The sequence below is a fragment of the Simochromis diagramma genome, unplaced genomic scaffold (genome assembly GCF_900408965.1).
Source record: "Simochromis diagramma unplaced genomic scaffold, fSimDia1.1 OVJJ01000753.1, whole genome shotgun sequence".
Taxonomy (NCBI): Eukaryota; Metazoa; Chordata; class Actinopteri; order Cichliformes; family Cichlidae; genus Simochromis; species Simochromis diagramma.
This window is the reverse complement of record NW_024387523.1, coordinates 15,411,398-15,429,576: the sequence shown is the minus strand read 5'-3', so window position 1 is coordinate 15,429,576 and position 18,179 is coordinate 15,411,398. Positions and strand designations below refer to the sequence as shown.

At 39.9% G+C, this 18,179-nt stretch overlaps 1 protein-coding gene across 1 annotated transcript in view; it reads right to left on the bottom strand.

The window, feature by feature from the left end:
• Positions 1–428: 428 nt before the first annotated feature.
• col8a2 (collagen, type VIII, alpha 2) overlaps positions 429–18,179 on the bottom strand; it is a 56,904-nt gene continuing 39,153 nt past the window's right edge. Inside the window, exons 3-4 of the mRNA XM_040020303.1 lie at positions 11,030–11,221; positions 429–5,528 (exon numbers count right to left, since the gene is read on the bottom strand). Coding sequence (XP_039876237.1) covers positions 3,625–5,528; positions 11,030–11,192 — 2,067 coding nt within the window. The 5' untranslated portion in view covers positions 11,193–11,221 and the 3' untranslated portion in view covers positions 429–3,624. The remainder of the gene's footprint in view (positions 5,529–11,029; positions 11,222–18,179) is intronic.

The window sequence follows — 18,179 nt, the reverse complement described above, 5'->3', positions numbered from 1 at the left end:
CTCATTCATATGTTTGTTTATCCACATTTAATGTAGTTATCTATCCATCCATTTATACTCTTCTGCTTACGTGATAACCCATATATTCAACATGCAAAATATTTATGCAAAGATATGTGTTGCTTCCATCTACATCCAGCGAGCTGACTTGAAAAGGAAAAGTCTACCTGTTCCTCTTTTCAGTCCTAAACTTACTATGCAATCACCCATCTCTCTGAGGCCTGAAACGCTGTTTATAATTGTATATCTCCCTCTAGTGTCAGTTCTTTTACGTGCAACAGATTGCTCCGCACACGAGCTACTGAATTTTTACCAAGTGTTACTGATTTTTTTTTAAGATGTAGTAGTAGCCTCTGTATTCCAGTTAATATATATTTTATTTGTTACATAACCATACAACAGAAAGTCAATGAAGTTTCACGCCAGCATCCAAGGCATTTTTTTCTTTGTTTTTATTGACGTGGTATCAATACAATCAAGTACTGTAGATTTTGTATAAGCAGACAAACATTTTCAATCAAAAAGGAGTGCATTTTATACCCAAATTCTATTGCATAGTGCACACAATAGCCTTGTAAGACAAAAAAAAAACCTATACGTTGATACATTGTACATTACACAAATAGAAAATAATACAAATAATCCTTCACAAACAACTCTAGAATGCTAACTACAAGTTGTAAATGCTCTTAACTCATCGATGCTGTTAAATACCATTTATATGTCCCAGGCTTCGGTGGTCAGTTTTGGCATCCCTATTAAATTATCATAAATGTATAAATACATCTTCATTAATTTCATGTGCAAATGGGAATGGCCGTTTGTATACTGAAACTAAAACAAACATATATCCCTTAAGAACCGAAGCAAGGCTTTTGTGATTTTTTTTTTCTTTTTTTTCTAATAAAGAAAAACAAAACATTTGCGGTACATGGATCTCAGTGACACTTGTTAAATGATTTGCACACAGAGCAAACTCAGCAAGCAAGTGACATTGTCTAAGAAAATATGAGGACAGAGTGTAACAGCCGCATGTAACTCTCATCACCGTTTCACCGTGTGTCGAAAAAGAGGAGGTGATTCAAAAAAATAAAAGGCAACATACAGTACATAACGAGACTGCTTTGTAGACTCACATAGCAACAATGATACATAGCAGTTGTCGATGTGTTCATGTTATGAGACAGAAAGGGCTAAGAGTAAGTGCATTACATAGAAATAGAAATACTGATTAAGCCTTATCCTCACACTAATTTTCCAAAGCGACGTGAAGAGTTACTGTTTATGCACTGTGACCCACCATAAAACAGTCAAACATTATACATTCATTCTAATGGGAAGGCTAAATGTTTGGCACCATGCTCGTGTACATTGACATTCTTCCATCATGATGTAAGGTAGTCATAATTCAGTGTTTACGAGCGTCAGGGCGGCACAAGTTAGATAGAAGCACCAACCTTTGTTTTGTTTTGCCTAGATCTTATTATCTTTTGTGATTCGTAACTACAACTAGTGAATAAACATTTTGTACATTTCATAGTATGTCTTTTTTTTTATGTCTTTTTAAAAAAAAAAATTTGTTGGTTCGTGACTTGGCACAAAGTAGTTATTGCACGCCTTTACACCTTTCATCTTTAGAGTGTTGTAAAGTAAATCTTCTACAAGATTCTCTTTAAAACAAAAAACAAAACTCAAAACCTTCTGGTGGAACATTGATGGGACTGTAAGCCGTTCCTACAGTTTTGTAACTTAATTTTAGTTTATTATTATCCTCGCTAACGTTTTCGTGACCTGAACGCCAAGGGAACATTGTGACAAATCCGCACACACAAACGCACGCAGTGACACAGTGACGGGCTGAAGGGTATACCTACTAAGCATACAAGTGCACGCATGCACAGAGTGGATCTTTAATACTTCATCCAACAGAAATGAATAAACACACCTCTGACCTACCACCTCTCCCAGAAATCTGGGGTGGTTTTGTTAAAATGTTACACAACCTGCATTTCACAATCTTCAGGCCTCAGTCATACCCTTTCACTTATTTATGGACTAAAGGCAAATTGATTTTCATTTCCAGCCGTGCACTTTGACATTATCCGGTTCTGAAACATCCTGGCCACAGATGTTACACTAAGCTCAGCAGTTAAGCAATTTTTGACACATTTGATTTAGAAATAACTAGAAAATCCTGTCATTCAGAGCTACAAATGATTAAAAATTGCTCTTATTTGCCTGACATCTATCACAAACAACACAGGAACTGGCAGTGAAGAACGTAATTGAATTGTTGTTGTTGTTTACTTATCCTTTTGCCTCCTTGTTTTCTCAGCAGACTCAGGTTTTCAAAATCTTTGTGGATTTTGCATCATGTTGTTAAAGGATTATATCTTTTTTCTAATGTGGCAGTGCAGACGGCTCCCTTGAAATCAGGGAAAGGGTTTTTAATGATATTAGAAATCAGTGATGTGATGGTTAGAATGTGTGAACAGGATGCCTGGGATAGTGATGGGGAAAAAAAACAGATCAACAGAAGGAAACAGGCCATTGAATCAGCAGTATGTGTGTCCTTACTGTCCATTTGTCAATGGACACTATCTATTTTCTGGCCTGTGAACACTGACTGTGTACATTTTTAACAATGTCCTAAAGAATGATGGTGGGGGGTGATGCGGGGGTCTTGCTTGATGATGCTGATCTCTTTAAAGGGCAATTTAAAGGTGTCTACCTTGTTAAATGTGAGGTCATGTTTATTTGTAGAATTAATTGTTCTGAACTGCATGTAAACTAAATTACAAGAAAGAGGAAGACCTATTATTTGAAATTTGTAGGTTACTAAATGCATAATGAAGCAGAGAAACTCCCTGAACAGGTGCGTATGTTCACTATCATTAAATATATCTCACTCTAAAACCAACTGTTGCTGAGTTCAATCACAATTTTTTTTTTATGTAGCAACAATTTAGAATCCCAAAAATTTCAGTAAAAGTAAATAGTAACACAGCACACCAAATACTTAGTTTGGGTATTGTAATGTATGCCTATATTTATTGTGTTGTATTTTGGCTTTTCAATATAATTCTAGCAATTCATGATTTAAATAACACACCAGGGCAACATGACTGCAGCGATGACCTCCCCCCCCATCAGAGTTTGGTGATGTCGTCCTTGTGTCAGAGCATGTGGGCAGGTTGTGCAGTCACACGGGAAGGTTTCTAGCACATTACAAAGTAAGGCACAAAATAGTCTGAATCCAATAAACAACAACAACAACAATGATGACATGGACCAAATAATAACAATAAAATTATGACAATATAATAATTAAAATAAGCTAAAAGCTTAAAAAAAAACACAAACATAAAACACAACTAAAACACACATTTGAAGGACACTGAAATAAAGAACACAGTATGAAATTCCTTCCCCTGCCTTTAAAAACTCACTTCATTCACAAAGTTTTTGTTTCACTTGTGCTGTTGAGGGCGAGACAGATAAAGACTATGGCAATAATATCGAGTATTTTATGGGTTTTGTGTTTCTATAATGGCTGCAGGTATTTTAGGTTAAGGGCTGCACTGAGGTGCCAATCTAGCAACATCTTTTAAGGAAAAGATAGGGTTATGTGGGACAGAGCAAGAATCCTGAGAAGGAAGAATGGATGTACTCTGTAGAATATAGGCCATTTGCCTGATCTGAAGGCATCTGGACCCATACCTGGTCACCCTCCTTCAGCTCTAAGACTGCACTACCAGATGCCTGGTCCATGTAGCCTTTCTTGTATTCATCATATGTGTAAGTGGCTGGTACATTGTTCTTATACAATGCTACCCACAGGCTAGTTCCCTTTACATGCATGTGGTATGCAAAGTAGTATATACCAGATAAAGGAGCAGTGAATATGCCAGTAGAAGAGCTGTAGGCATTTTGCCCATTGTAGAGGGTCCTGTCAAATTTGATTGGCATGCCTGAAGGAGGGAATGGTGTGGTAAGGACAGCTGTGAAGGCTGGTGCCACAGAGGCGGACAATGGAACTTGACTATATGCAGGGCCTTTTCTGTCATCTGGAATTTCTCCCCCATCTAACTTTGAACTCTCTGGCCCTGCAACAACTGTATGGCCATTTCCTGGAGGCCCAGGGGGTCCTGGAGGGCCAGGAGGCCCAGGTATGCCATTAAGTCCCGGGGAGCCTTGTTTCCCTGGAGGACCCTGGGGACCTATAGGACCTTTCTCACCCAACTTGCCCAGCCCTGGAGGCCCTGGAAGTCCTTGTTCACCCTTTAGGCCAGGGGGACCCTGTGGACCCATGGGACCCATGGGCCCCTGAAGACCAGGAATGCCCGACTGGCCCCTGGGGCCTGGAATTCCCATAAACCCTGACTCCCCTTTAGGCCCCGGGGCACCTGTTATACCGGGATTCCCAGGGGGGCCAATATGCCCAGCCTCACCTTTAGGTCCAGGTTTTCCAATAGGACCATTGGGCCCAGGGATGCCCTTTTCCCCAGGCATACCAGGTTTTCCAGAGTGTCCATTGGGGCCTTGGTCACCTCGAAGGCCAGGCAGTCCAGGAGGACCCCGGGGCCCGAGCTCTCCCTTCTGTCCTGGTATTCCATGTTTTCCTGGCAATCCCATTGGACCTTGAAGTCCTGATGGTCCTGGTTGTCCATCAAGTCCTGGCTTCCCAACTGGTCCAGTTGGTCCTTGTTCTCCTTTATCCCCCGGGAGACCTGGAAATCCACCATGTCCCTTTTCTCCTTTTAGTCCATTTGGACCAGGTTTTCCATAGCCATTAGTTCCAGGCATTCCAGGAGTACCCCTGGCCCCAGATTCACCTTTTGGACCTTGTGGACCTGGTGCTCCAGGAAGTCCATCTAGCCCAGGCTTCCCCAACCCAACTGGCCCTGGCAAACCTTGTAGTCCCGGGGGCCCTGCCTCTCCTGGGAGTCCTTGATCACCTGGGAGTCCATTATCACCTTTAGGACCAGGTACTCCAGGCAAACCTTTTAAGCCTGGTGTGCCAATACCTGAAAGACCAGGTGGTCCAACACTCCCTTTTGGGCCAGGAGAACCCCTTAGACCTGGAAGCCCTGGATTCCCATTTCCATTCTCGCCCTTAGGCCCACGATCACCTGGTGGGCCAGCTATACCCTTTATTCCTGGCTCGCCATGGACCCCAGGTGGGCCTCTCATACCTGGAAGCCCAGGTTTCCCATTCAAGGACAGTCCAGCTGGGCCAGGAAGCCCAGGATGCCCAGGAGGACCACGGAGACCTGGTTCACCACGAGGGCCTACCTCACCATTAACCCCAGGCATCCCCTTTGGCCCAATCTTTCCTGGGAGTCCCGGAAGTCCAGGCTTACCAATTCCCGTAAAGCCTGAAGGTCCCTGAGGACCTGGTGGGCCTTGGGAACCAGGCTTTCCCAGTCCAGGTTTCCCTGGAACGCCTGGTGGTCCAGGGGGGCCTCTTGGTCCTGGTTTCCCTTGGGGTCCGGGTTCCCCCTTCACTTCCATCATGGGTGGCATATCTAGAAAAAATATGTACAGGTTGTTAGGACTACTGTTACAGGTATTATTATTATTATCATCATCATCATCATCATCATCATTATTAAGTACTTTAAGTAAGTATTTTTTTAAATTGCTGATGTCTGAGAGAAAAGATGTCACCTCAATCCACACTACTATGGTGACTGGATTTTAATAACTAACTCTAATACAATTAGTTGAATTCTTTGAGAAGAATAGATAAGATTCTCTAGACTACTTTATACTACTTTGTACTTAGCTGTTATGGAAACTGATAGACTATCCATCTTTTCAATCAACAAGTGTCTGTGAGTTTATCATTAAAGAACTGTTTGAATCAAAAGATATTTTTTATTGAAGAAATGTTTCATTTGTAAAAAATACAGGGTAATTTTTTAAATAAGAGTTTAACTAGTACTACAAAGAGAAGGCATAAAACCAGGCTGGTTGTGTTCTTCTGTTGTGAAATCAAAGAATTAATTATCTACATACAAGAAACACTGAAAATTCGAGAAATAGACAAAATATATTGCATGATTATTATCTAAGAAATTAATACTTTGCATACTTCAGTATGAGTTTAGAGACTGAAAAGTCATATCTTAATCAGTGGCATAATTCATTTCCATTTCATTTTCTTTTACTTTATCAGTGCTGTGAGTGGCTGGATATTACCCAGTCTGAAGGTACTCTATTAGACTAAATTCTGGAAAGGTCACCAGTCCATCACTTGTTATGTAATCACAAGTGACAAACACTTGTCACTGAGTTACCTTTGATGTTGTCCTAACTGACTCAGTTGGAGTTCCTGTTAAGGTTATTGGAGTTTACTTTTGATTTTGAACCATAGAGGAAAACAGCATGAAAAGTGTGCCACAGGTTGTAAACTCTGTCATTAATCTTTCCTATAACAGTGGAGTGCAACACAGCCAGGCTTAAACAGGAGGAAAAACACAAATAACACAGTTACTTAGCAACACAGTTCCTGTCTATTGCACTCCAAGTCTGATTAAATGGTGAATGTTAGCTAATAACAAGGAGATCTTTGTCAAATAGAACTGAGATTGATTGCAAAACTTCTATTACTTGATGAGCCTGCCCTATCTGATCCATTTAGTCCTTTAGTCATGTGAATTGTTATTCTTAAACCTTGGTTTAAGGTTGATGTGGCTTCCTGTTTGCTGCATCCTGTTCATCCCTAGAATGTCACCCTTGTCAGGCCTTTGAACACTTTCCAGAAATCGTTCATGGCATTCCTAATGGAACCATGGACCAATATCGCCCCCTACAGACAGCTGAAATTTTCAAGCAGTTTGCTATTGAGCACACCAGAAAGATCATTGCTAGTGTTTGCAAATGACTTAGCACAATTGCTGACATTTTGAACAAGCATTGCTTTGTGAGCAATACAGATGACTATACAACTGTATAGTATTCTGTTGAATACTTCAGACTTCCAAAATATAATACCAATATTTTCTTGTGTATGTCTTTGCATGCAGAACTGTTCATCCAGTCATCAAAATCAGCCAAGCCCACAGGTCCAAGTCACTTATATGAAAATTAGAAAACATATTCATAGAAACTCAGAGCAAAAGAGTTACAGCATTTTCTAAAGATATAGGAACCCGCTTAGATACACATTTTACAGGGCTACAACCTTGGCAGGAAGGAGGACGAGGATGTGTGAGGGTGTAAAACTAGTTAAGAGGATGGCAGAGGACTGCCAGGACACTGCTGCTTCTTCTTCTGTTATACTGCAAGGGATAGCATAATGTGTGAGGTCTGTGAAAATATGAGGCCAAAGAAAAAGGACTGACAGGCTGCATAGTGATCCACAGAGCTGTTTTCTTCCTGCACATAGCAGGATAATATTTTCTTTGTTGCTATTGTTATGCTACATATTTTGTTCTGTACAGTGTTGTGTATATTAAGGTTTTTTTGTTTGTTTGTTTTGGTTTTTTTTACTGTAGTTTAGTGTATTGTGTGACCATAGGAGGAAATGGTTTGGTACAGTAAGAATTTGCTGTGACAGCTTGCATGAAAAGACTTTTAGGAAATTAGAAGATGAGGATTTCAGCATTTCAGAATCTTACAAAGTGTGTAAACATTTTGACCACTATAATTTACATAGTGGCTAAAACTTACTTACTGACAGCTCCCCAATTTTGACACATAATTCAATGTTTGGGATGAGATGCAGCTGTTTGTGGGTTGTCTTACTACATGTATGAGCTGTTATGTGAAATGAAAAAAAAAAAAAAAGAAATTTCAAAAATGTTAAGACAAATATGCCAAAATAATTCATAAGAACTGCACCGTACCAGACTATTATTTTCTGGGGTAACTGACTTCTGTTGTGTATCAAAGTGAATGCTATACTACGCTGATATAAACAGCACAAGAGGCTTTACATGCTGCTTTGTAATGCAAAAGAGCACTTACATTTGCATGTACTTTTAGAGAGCGATTTTATTTTTCCTGCAGTGGTCACACAACAAAGTAAAGAGAAAAAAGCACAGACAATTTATAGAGCAGTGCACAGAACAGAACTAGTCCACAGTGCCACAGCTTCTCAGTAACCTCACACAGGGGCTTATCCCTCCATATGTCTTATCTATGGGCATCCTCTTTCCTCTATAAAATGTTTACCTGAGTACCTGGTCCTTCATGTTGACACATTTTCATAACTCTGATGTGCTCAAGTCACTTCTCACTAATCAACTGTGGGATCGCAGAGTTAAAAAAAAAAAAAACTAAATTTATTACACAGCATCAGATGACTCACAGAAATAATTCTGGAGAATAAAGCTGTTCAACTGAGACACAACCTACTTCAAAAAGTGTTAAACAGCCAAAACCTGTTCACACTGTAGGGAGCTGTGCTGAGAATGCTAAATGCTCTCACTGTTTCTCTTTCATTTCATTCATTCAAGACTTTCTCTAATTATTTTTTGCTAACTTTAACTGTTGTTTGTTTGAGAAGTGAGCCAAGAAAACTGAGAAAAGCTATAAAATCTAAAACAAAGTAGTAAAAGCATGCTATGCACTGTGCACACTGTAGTATTGTACATTTATGAATGTTTACATTTAAATAAATGCAGTCCCTCTGATAGGATGGGGAGCACAAGCAGTCAGAAGATTAGGTTGTTAGGAAAAACTTGAACATATAACATTTTACAGCACCTTTAATATAGCACACACAGAAGAAAAATTAGGTGCCTCAAACCAGAGATAATGATATGGCATTATTTTTTGAGATGCTAAGCCAACCCAAAAAGTCAGGCTGTCTTAGCCGACTGTGGAAAAGAGGCAGTCAGCTGCTCCATTAGAGGACTGAATAATTTCATTAGTAATGCAGTGTGGATACATTACCACACAGTGGCAGCAAACTCATATTCAATGTACCACATATATCAGAAATCCAACTTCTGCCACATTCTTTTCAATTCTATTTATACAAAGCATGCCTTTAGCTGAGATACACTCCTTGTATAGGTTTTTGATTTTTTTTTGTCTGCCATGACTGGGACAGTTGTCATCTTATTAGCCTGTCTGTATGTCTGTCAGACCAAGTGCAAAAATGTGGTTCTGGTGACACCTACTGAAAGGTGAATTCCAGCAAAGACCAATGACATATTCCAATTTTATGCTCTATTATGCCCTATATCTTTTAATTATGGTGCCACTGGCCTTGCGAATGGTGTAGTTAGAGTTAGATTAGAATTGATTTAATCTTAATCGAGCGATTTCAGCACACAGTGTGCAGTCAGAGCTTCATGTGATTTGGTGCTTTAGACATAAGGTTACATTTTATGGAGGTAGTTCATAACCCCAGTTTCAAAAACGGGTGGGATGCTGTGTAAAATGTAAAATGTAAAATGTGTGTTTTATAAAACACTGAATGCAATCATATGCAAATCTCAAAACCCCATATTTTATTCAAATTAAAAAAAAAAAACTTTTAGAAAACATCAAATGTATAAACCGAGAAAATGTACCATCTTAAGAAAATACTAAGGTCATATTTTGAATTTGATATCAGGTAAACGTCTCATAAATGTTGGGACAGCGCAGTGTTTCTCATTGTATAGCATCCTCTCTTCTTTAAACAACTGTTTATAAATGAGTTAGAACTGAGGAGACCAACCGCTGGACTTTTGGGAAAGGAATGTTGTCCCATTCTTGCCTGATAGAGGATTCTAGCTGTTTAACAGTCCTGGGTCTTTGTTGTGTTTTTTGCTAAGGTGGTCTGGACAGAAGGCAGGCCAGTTTAGAATCCGCACTCTTCTACTACAAAGCTGTGCTGTTGTAACAGATGCAGTATGCAGTTCAACATTGTCTTTCTCAAATATTCAAGGCCTTCCCTGAAAAAGACGTCATCAAGACGGGCACATACTGTGTGTTTCTCTAAAACCTGTATTTTACTTTCAGCATCGAGCATCGTGCAAGCTGCTAGTTCCATAGGTGTTAATGCACCCCCATACCAACAGAGATGCAGGCCATTAAACTGATCACTGATAACAAGCAGGATAGTCCCTCTCCTCTTTAGTGCAGAGGATGCATGTTTTCTAAAAACACATTCATTGTTTGATTTGTTTTAACAAAAAACAGTTTCCCACTTTGCCTCAGTCCCTTTTAAATGAGCTTTGGTCCAGAGAAGTCGGCAGCATTTCTGGACCATGTTGAGTTCTTTGCACGATGAGCATTAATCTGCATTTGAAGATGGCATAGTGAATTGTGTTCATAATTTATATATATTTTCTGGAAGTGTTAATGAAGTATTCCCCATACAGTAATTTTTCTGTTTTTAATGCCTGAGGTTCCAAAGATCACAGGAGTCCAATATTGATTTTGGCTTTGTCCCTTGTCCGCAGAGATTTCCTCAGGTTTTGTAAAGCTTTTATGATGTTATGTACTGTAGATAATAAGATATGCAAAGTCTTCACAAATTTTAAGTGCAGGAACATTATTCTGAAAGTGTTCTACAATTTGTAGACACATGTTTTTGAAGATTGACGAACCTCTGCCCAACTTTACTTCCAAGAAACGTCTTTCTAAGACGTTCTTTTTATACCAAGTCATGTTACTGCAAAATAAACCAATTTTGGCCTTTTATTTTAGTACCAATGACCTTTCCAGCCTTTTGTTCCCTCATTCCAACTTTTTAAAAACATGTTGCTATCATCAAATTCAAAACAAGCCAGCATTGCTCTTAAAATGGTCCATTTTCTCAGTACAAGCATTTCATATGTTTTCTATGTTCTACTGTGAATAAAATGTGGGTTTATGAGTTTTACAAATCTCTACTTGTTTGATTTACATTTTATACAGTGTTGCAACTTTTTTGGAACTGAGGTTGTAAAATGACAGTTATCAGCGTTTTCCAATGACCTAAATGACCAATCAGTAAAGTGTGAGGGGACCTATTAGACTGCTTTTACAGGACCAAATGAGACATAAAAGGGCTACATATTCCACACTCACAGGAACTACTCACCAACATAATGTCCTTTGCCCTCGCGAAACGGAGGTCCAATAGGCCCCTTCATCATGGGCTGAATGTACTTCATGTGGGGTATGGGGGCGTACCCTCCGGCAAAAGCAGGCACCACAAGCATCAGTAGCACAGAGACAGGAGCCAGCAGCATGGTCAACAGCATCCCAGGCTTTTGGTGTCACACGCAAAGAACTGAAGGGAACAAAGAGAGGACACAGAAAAATAAAACTCACTTTCACTCTTTGGTCCATCTTACTGAACATTTTACAATGCCAGACATTCCGAAAATCACTTAAGTGATGCGAGAATTTAGCTCCATGAGTGTGAAGTAATGCAGTGGCATCTTTTTCCTTATGTCCTCTATGAGAATTTGAAGCGTATAAGTGTCTTGCTTTTTCAGATATGTTAAAGACAGACACTGGGTATTTATAAAAAACGATACTTTAAAATTTATATGAGCAAACACATTATTTAGGCACAAAAATAACATACAGTTATTACAGTATAGTATTTGTTCAGCATAGTCTAAGGCTGTGTTTGGTTTAGATGGCACTTGGCAACTGCGTAACTTTCATTTTTTCATTTTCACAACCACAATCAGACAGCTGACCAGCAGCGACTGTAGGTGTGCTGGCTTCAAGCAGCGTGTTAAAGACTCCTGTTTCCACTGCAACTCTCCCGTGAACTCTTTTAATCAGCTGTCTTTGAACAGATGACTGTCAGGAGTTATTTTGTGATGGTGTGACATGCAAAATGTCATTTCAGGCTCACGCTGCTTGTTTTTAAATGCCAACCATGTCGCGCTTAAAAACTCAGAAAGAACAAGACAATGCACCGCACAGCCATGAATAAATTTGTGCCATGAATTGCTTTCTTTAAACTGGCTCATCTTCCATTTAGGGAACAGAATAATAATAGGGCTTAGTGGCAGCACTGGAGGCTGGTTTGATTTCTGACAGTTACTTTGATAACTTTGGGTCATTATTTTAAGCACAAGTAGAATTCAGAACAACTGTAGCCATGCTATAGATATTATACATTTTTATACTTTTATATAGATATTTTTTATTATAAGTTTAGTAAGATGCACAGTCGGGGGGGGAGTACTTTTTAGCCGGAAAAAACATTTCACTGTGTGTTGTACTAGTTATAACTACATGTGACAAATAAATAAAGAATTGAATTGAATTGAATTGAATAGCAGGTCTCAGTCATTATGAATCATATAATGCTCCCGGTCAGTGTGTTATAGCAGCATCCTGTGTAGTTACATGAAAAAAATAAATAATGGCATCCACAAATCTCTTCCTTTGTTATGAATGCCTGTCTTGTCATGTTCATTTTGTGAGTTTGAAGCTTGTTAGTCTCTGCATTCAACAGCAAGAAGAGCAATCACTCTGAAAGCACACGCCAACACTAACTGACATTTGCTAATCTGAAAATTGCACATTGCTGTTAATTGGCAGCATCATTAGGAGTAATTGGGGGTATTCACAGTGGTTTTTAAATCACAGATGCTCAGAAAAAAAAGGTTTGTTTATTGCCACCATATGTGCTGACTCCAGGTCTCCTTTACAGCTTTTCTCCTGCTGTGTTTTTTTTTTTTTTTTTTTTGTGTGACTGTTTAATAATTGCATAGCTAGATTGTTCAATTCCTGTTTTAGAGCAATTTATCAAAGTGTTTGGGGATTTTTGGGGTTCCTTTTACAAATTATGATTAGTCTGTGGTTTATGCTTGCTTATGCTGTAAGGAAGAATCAACGATCTCTCGATAAGTGTTCAAATCAAAATGTAATCTATGGGAAATCACGAAAGCGCAGAAAAAGATGTTAAGAGAAATAAACAGGAGAAAAAGAGAGCCGCGTTGGTAAGACGCCGTTTGGTCGTTGGCCGACTTTCTGGCTGGCTGGCAGGGGAGCTCGTCTGGTATGGGGGTCTGCGGTTTTTGGTGCAGATGCAATTTAACAGGCAGCTCTGGATGCCCACCATTCTGCAAGGCATCACAGAAACTGTGCACGAACAGGGACAAGTCACAGACAGACACTTGGGAGACCTTTGCAATCTGTTTATCAAGTATTTAATTTGTAGAAAAGGTCTGCAGTGGATGTTAAAAATGCAATCCCGTCTGTCTGGCCACCGCTGGACTCATACGAGCTCTCTCTCACACAAGAACACCCACGTAACAGAACACACACTCTTGGTACGCATGAGAAAGCAGAAGACTTCTAGAAAGCAGTTATACAGGGTGGCTTAAAAATACTTGAAAACCTGTTAAGTTTCACCCACTTTCACATGAAATCATTCCATTCAAAACACATCATAACAAACCCCAAGTCTGAACGTGGAGTGGAGGGGGCTCATGATGAATGAAAGCCTCTTTCGACCATTAAACAACGAGCAGGATCCAAAGTTACAGCGCGAAAGCTTCGTCTGGCAGGACGAGTGACGCATTATACAAAACAGATCTGACCGAAAAAAGACAGAATACAGCAACAGAGCCAAAAACACACAAGGACAGAGCACAAAAGGAACATTAACGAAGAAATAAAAGAGAGTGTCGCAATGAACGGTGAAAGGGCACCACTCATTCATTTTGTTACAGAAGTGATCATCACTTCTGCTTTATATCTATCTTTTGCAGCTTTGCACCTCCCTGTGGCCGTTTTAAGCCATGCTCTGATGGTTTTCTATGGAAGGGCACTTCATCTCTCATCATCATATCATTTCTGAGAAAAGCCAAGAGTACCTGTGGGGCGTACTCGCATTCTCCACATAACTGTATGAACGAGAGGATTATTAGCTGTGTTAATATTATCAGATGATTATGATGATAGCATATGGAGTCATAATTACAAGATCATTTTGTTTGCATCTCTTTCACCGCAGCTTTGCAAATGGAGCATAGATTTCCCTTAGGTAATCACCTTTCTTGAACATGCATTGGACATCACTTAAAACGAGCCAAAAACCTTAATCCACGCAGGCTCTGAGCCACCAAAGCAGACTCGGCATCTTCCAAACCCAAATTCAGAAGCATCTCAAGTGGCTTGCTCAGACAGGCGAGGAGACACAATTCCCTTACTGCTGCGTCTGCCTTCTAATATAATCAGCGCTGAGGAGGTGAGCTCCAAGGTACTCTGCTTCCATTTCCCCTAAGCTGTGCATGTGCAGGACCAGACCGCCAGACATTTCCTAAACCATGCGGCACAGACAGATTACAGTAGGTACACTGAGTGTGAGGGTTCTGTGTCATGGGGGGAAGAGAGGGGGTGATTGTTTTTGTGGTGAACATTTGAGCCGCTCCCTGAGTGGAGAACTCATCACCTTAACATCATGTAGGGCATTATGCCGGCTTTCATAAAAAAGAGAGAAAGAAAGAAAGAAAAAACACCAAATGGTTCAAGAACAACCAAGGCCTATAGCGGTTAAATAGTTTGGTTAAAACCACAAGCCTCGCACGGAGAACGGCTCTTAAAACCTGACCAAATATTTTAGCTGATTCATCCCATTCTGAAAAACCGTAGCCACAGCCATTACCATAACCATTCCTAACTCCAACCATGAACCCACAAGTCTTACCCAGGTCCTATTCCCAAGCTCTCTTCCATTATCAGCCCAGGTTTTTTGTGAATTTAACAAGCAAATGTTGGAAAGAGAAGACATTCTGATACTATCAAGGGCGCTTCTTTACACTTTTGGCTCTGTGTGATGTCAATTAAGAGTGGATATCCTTAAAATAGTCATCTCAGGCACACAGCTAGAGCCCAAATCATGTTCAAGTCCTCTGCTTGTGAGCGGAAGTCAATGAGATGTATGATTGGCTCCCTTAGAGTGAGAAAGGAGCTGAAAATGGGCACAACAGCCATTGCAACCCTGGAATAGAGAGAAAAGGGAGAAGATTTTTCAAATTCAGTTTATACATTTGTGGTTTATTAATCAATCTGCAGTCTAGACAAGTGAGTGTTAATGCCCTTAGCAGATTTGTAGTTGAAATACATGCACCTGGAGATGTCAAGACAACAAATGGACAAAGTCTATTGAAAGACAGAAGAGAAGGTCTGCACAGCAGTTACGAAACACAGTTTGTAGTGAGTCTAAGGGCTTGTGTATGAAGGGGCGAGAAAAGTGAGCATGTTTTTCTTCGAGAACCACCTTCTTTAGTATGAGGTAATCCCTCCAACAGCCTCGGTGGCAAGTTAAGGTGTCAGCTCCGAGCGTAATATTTGAGCTGCGGTCACAATTTTTGCTGGCTTTGAATAACTCAATATTGTGCAAATAAGCAGCAGGGAAACAGCACGGCTGTTCACATAACATGGCTGCGTGTGTATAAAAGTGGCCACTAAGCTAATGCATATATAATGAGACATTAACATCTGTTATTTTAGTTACCGGCAGCTGGAAAAATGTATGAAAAGTTTTGTTTGGTTGTTTCTCAGGAGAAAAAAGAAAAGGAAAAAAAAGTCCCCTTTGACCCGCCACAATAAAAGCCCCAATGTCCTCTTATTTGTGTTTCCACTGAATCATAAGTTAAGTATAAAGCAGCCATAGGAAACACAGTAAATAATTCTTTCTAATGTCGAGACATGAGGTAGACTATTTATACTGATCCACATGATATGTACATGACCACACATTTACAAATACGCAGGCACACCAAATCAAACAGCTCTCAGGAAGGCGCTCACTCACAGACATCATCCAATGATATACACCTTACAGGATGAAATACTCTTTATATCCCTTTACATTTACAAGAGCCGTGAGATGTCCAAAGGGGAACGAGTTTATGTTGACGCCACTGTTAAAGAGGGAGAACATGTGAGAATAAAAGGAAATGAAGGCCGAGTAAATTGTGGGGAGCTGTGGGGGGAGTGAAGAGGTCACAAAGAGGGTTTTCTTTTCTTGATGACTTCACTCAGAGGAACACGTCTAATATCCTAGGGCACTTAATCTGAGTGCAGAAGCAGACACGCTAATCATAAAACTGGAAGTCGATGTATTGTACTCACGAACAGGTCTCTGTGTGAGGGACAAAGGGTTAAAGCAGTGAAAGTGAGGCTAATTAGTCTCAGAATTATAAAGCTCCAGGACCTCACACATGTCCAATTGCATGGGAGTTTTACAAGGGACCATTATATGCTCTTCATTTCCTAGCAGGAACAGCTGCAGGCCCATGAAAAGTAATCCATTCCAGCATATTAGCCAGACTAACCCCCATGCTGCTTTAGCAATTCATGCTCTATCACCTCATCTTTATATGTAGTATTTGGAATCAGGATGAAGCAGAGAGAGAGAGGGATTTTGAAAGTCTGCAAAACACCCAGAGTTACCCCAGACCTGCCAAGAAGCGGATTACAGTATGCGGAGGAATTGGTGGGGGGCAGACACCGACAGCTACACCTTTCCGTCTGCCCAATGCACCTCAACTCAATATGAGTACCTGATTAGGTTATCAAAAGGAAATAGTAAAAATAATAATCTTATAAAAAGCAATCTGCTTCCCTCTCTCCAGACCAGTAAATGCTCAATAAAATTGCACCTCAAAACTCTCCAAAACTGACGTTACATTATAATCCTCTCATCGTGTGAAAAAAAATTTGACGTTGATATAAAGTTAGAGATTTGCACATTTGGAATGCAACAACTGTAAAGGGTTTGGTGTTATAAGAGCACTGTGCAGGTGACCTCATCTCAAAAGTAAAACATTGAGGATGCTCAGTAATGTAGCTAATCTTTAAACCAAAATGATGATTCTGGCTCTCCCTGCCATGCAGCTCTGAATTGAATAAACTCGGCTTCCTCCGGCCGCTCGTCTGTGCTGCTCATTGCTAGTGTGAATATTGTTTGCTGCCAGAAGCAAGCACGGCGGAACTTTTCCTGCTGTTTATTTGAACGTAAAAGTAAAAAGTAGAGGGAGTCCACAATGAAAGAGCAACAGTTTTATCAATTAAGTGTTATTGTGATTTTTTTTTTTACAATGTCTTTTAAATATAAACCAAACTTAAACAGCAGTTTCTCCCGTTTTAGTCGAGGACCATGGTGTGTGTTGGCTGAACACACAGACTAGCTGTGGCTTTGGAGAAATGAGTAATTTCAAAGTTAGTGCAAGAACTTCTCCAACAAAACAATTGTATCGGTTGAACGGTCTTACCACAAACACCCAAACTAATTGTTGCTATAAAAGTGATTCCACTTTAAAGGCTGAAAGAAGGCAATATGAAGGCTGGAGACTGATCATGTGTTATTTTCATGTATAACCTTCAACTAAAAGGTTGATGTTTGAGTCTCATCTGAGACTGCAGTTTACCTTTACTTTTATTCGTCTTTATTTAAATTTTCACTTCCTGTTTATCACAGGAAGTACTTTGGTTAGTAGTAATTATGGTTTTAAGAGATGATTTTTTATTTTTTTTACACAACTTAGGTAACAAAAAACTTTTTTACAAGGTAAGAAAAATTTAAATGACCTCCCCCATACCTTCAATGAATTCTGTCAGCCCAGTATATAGCAGTAAAAGGGTGGTTTCCGGACCATTTGAATAGGTTTTGGGTTTTTCCAAGGGTAGCCCTGGCAAAGTGTATAAGGAGAGATCGTATTCACCAACTTCTGATGCATAGCCAGTCATTTTGTTCTGGAAACGGGCCTGAAATATGACAAAAACTCAGTTCAGAAAAGAAAAACAAGGGTTACCCCATGTAGCCATCTAAGGGGGTAAGAGTTGTGCTACAAGGCTCAATTTTCCACCCCATCTAAGGCAGGTTTGTGGTTTTGCATCAGCGCCCACTTGCATTGCTCGTTCTATGCAAAGAAAGGGAAGTCCACCAATGCAGAGTTTACCAAGAGTCAAGAGTTGTGAATAATCATTTACAGCTGGTTAGGGAATACTCATTCTTCCCTAGCAACCGGTGGTTTCCATATAGTCACCAACAGAGCTCTAGGACTGTGTCACTGAGGCTTTAATGACAGCATTTACAAACAAACTATGTTTTTTTCTCCTGCAGGAGGAAAACTCATATTCCATCTGACCTGTTGAAAGTGAGAGTTTTGTCAGAGGGTTGTATAAAGTAAAATGACTGATGTACTTTTGCATGTACTGGCTTTAGTGAAGTGGATTATCTAGTCGTAGGTTGATTTTTTTTCCCTCCAACC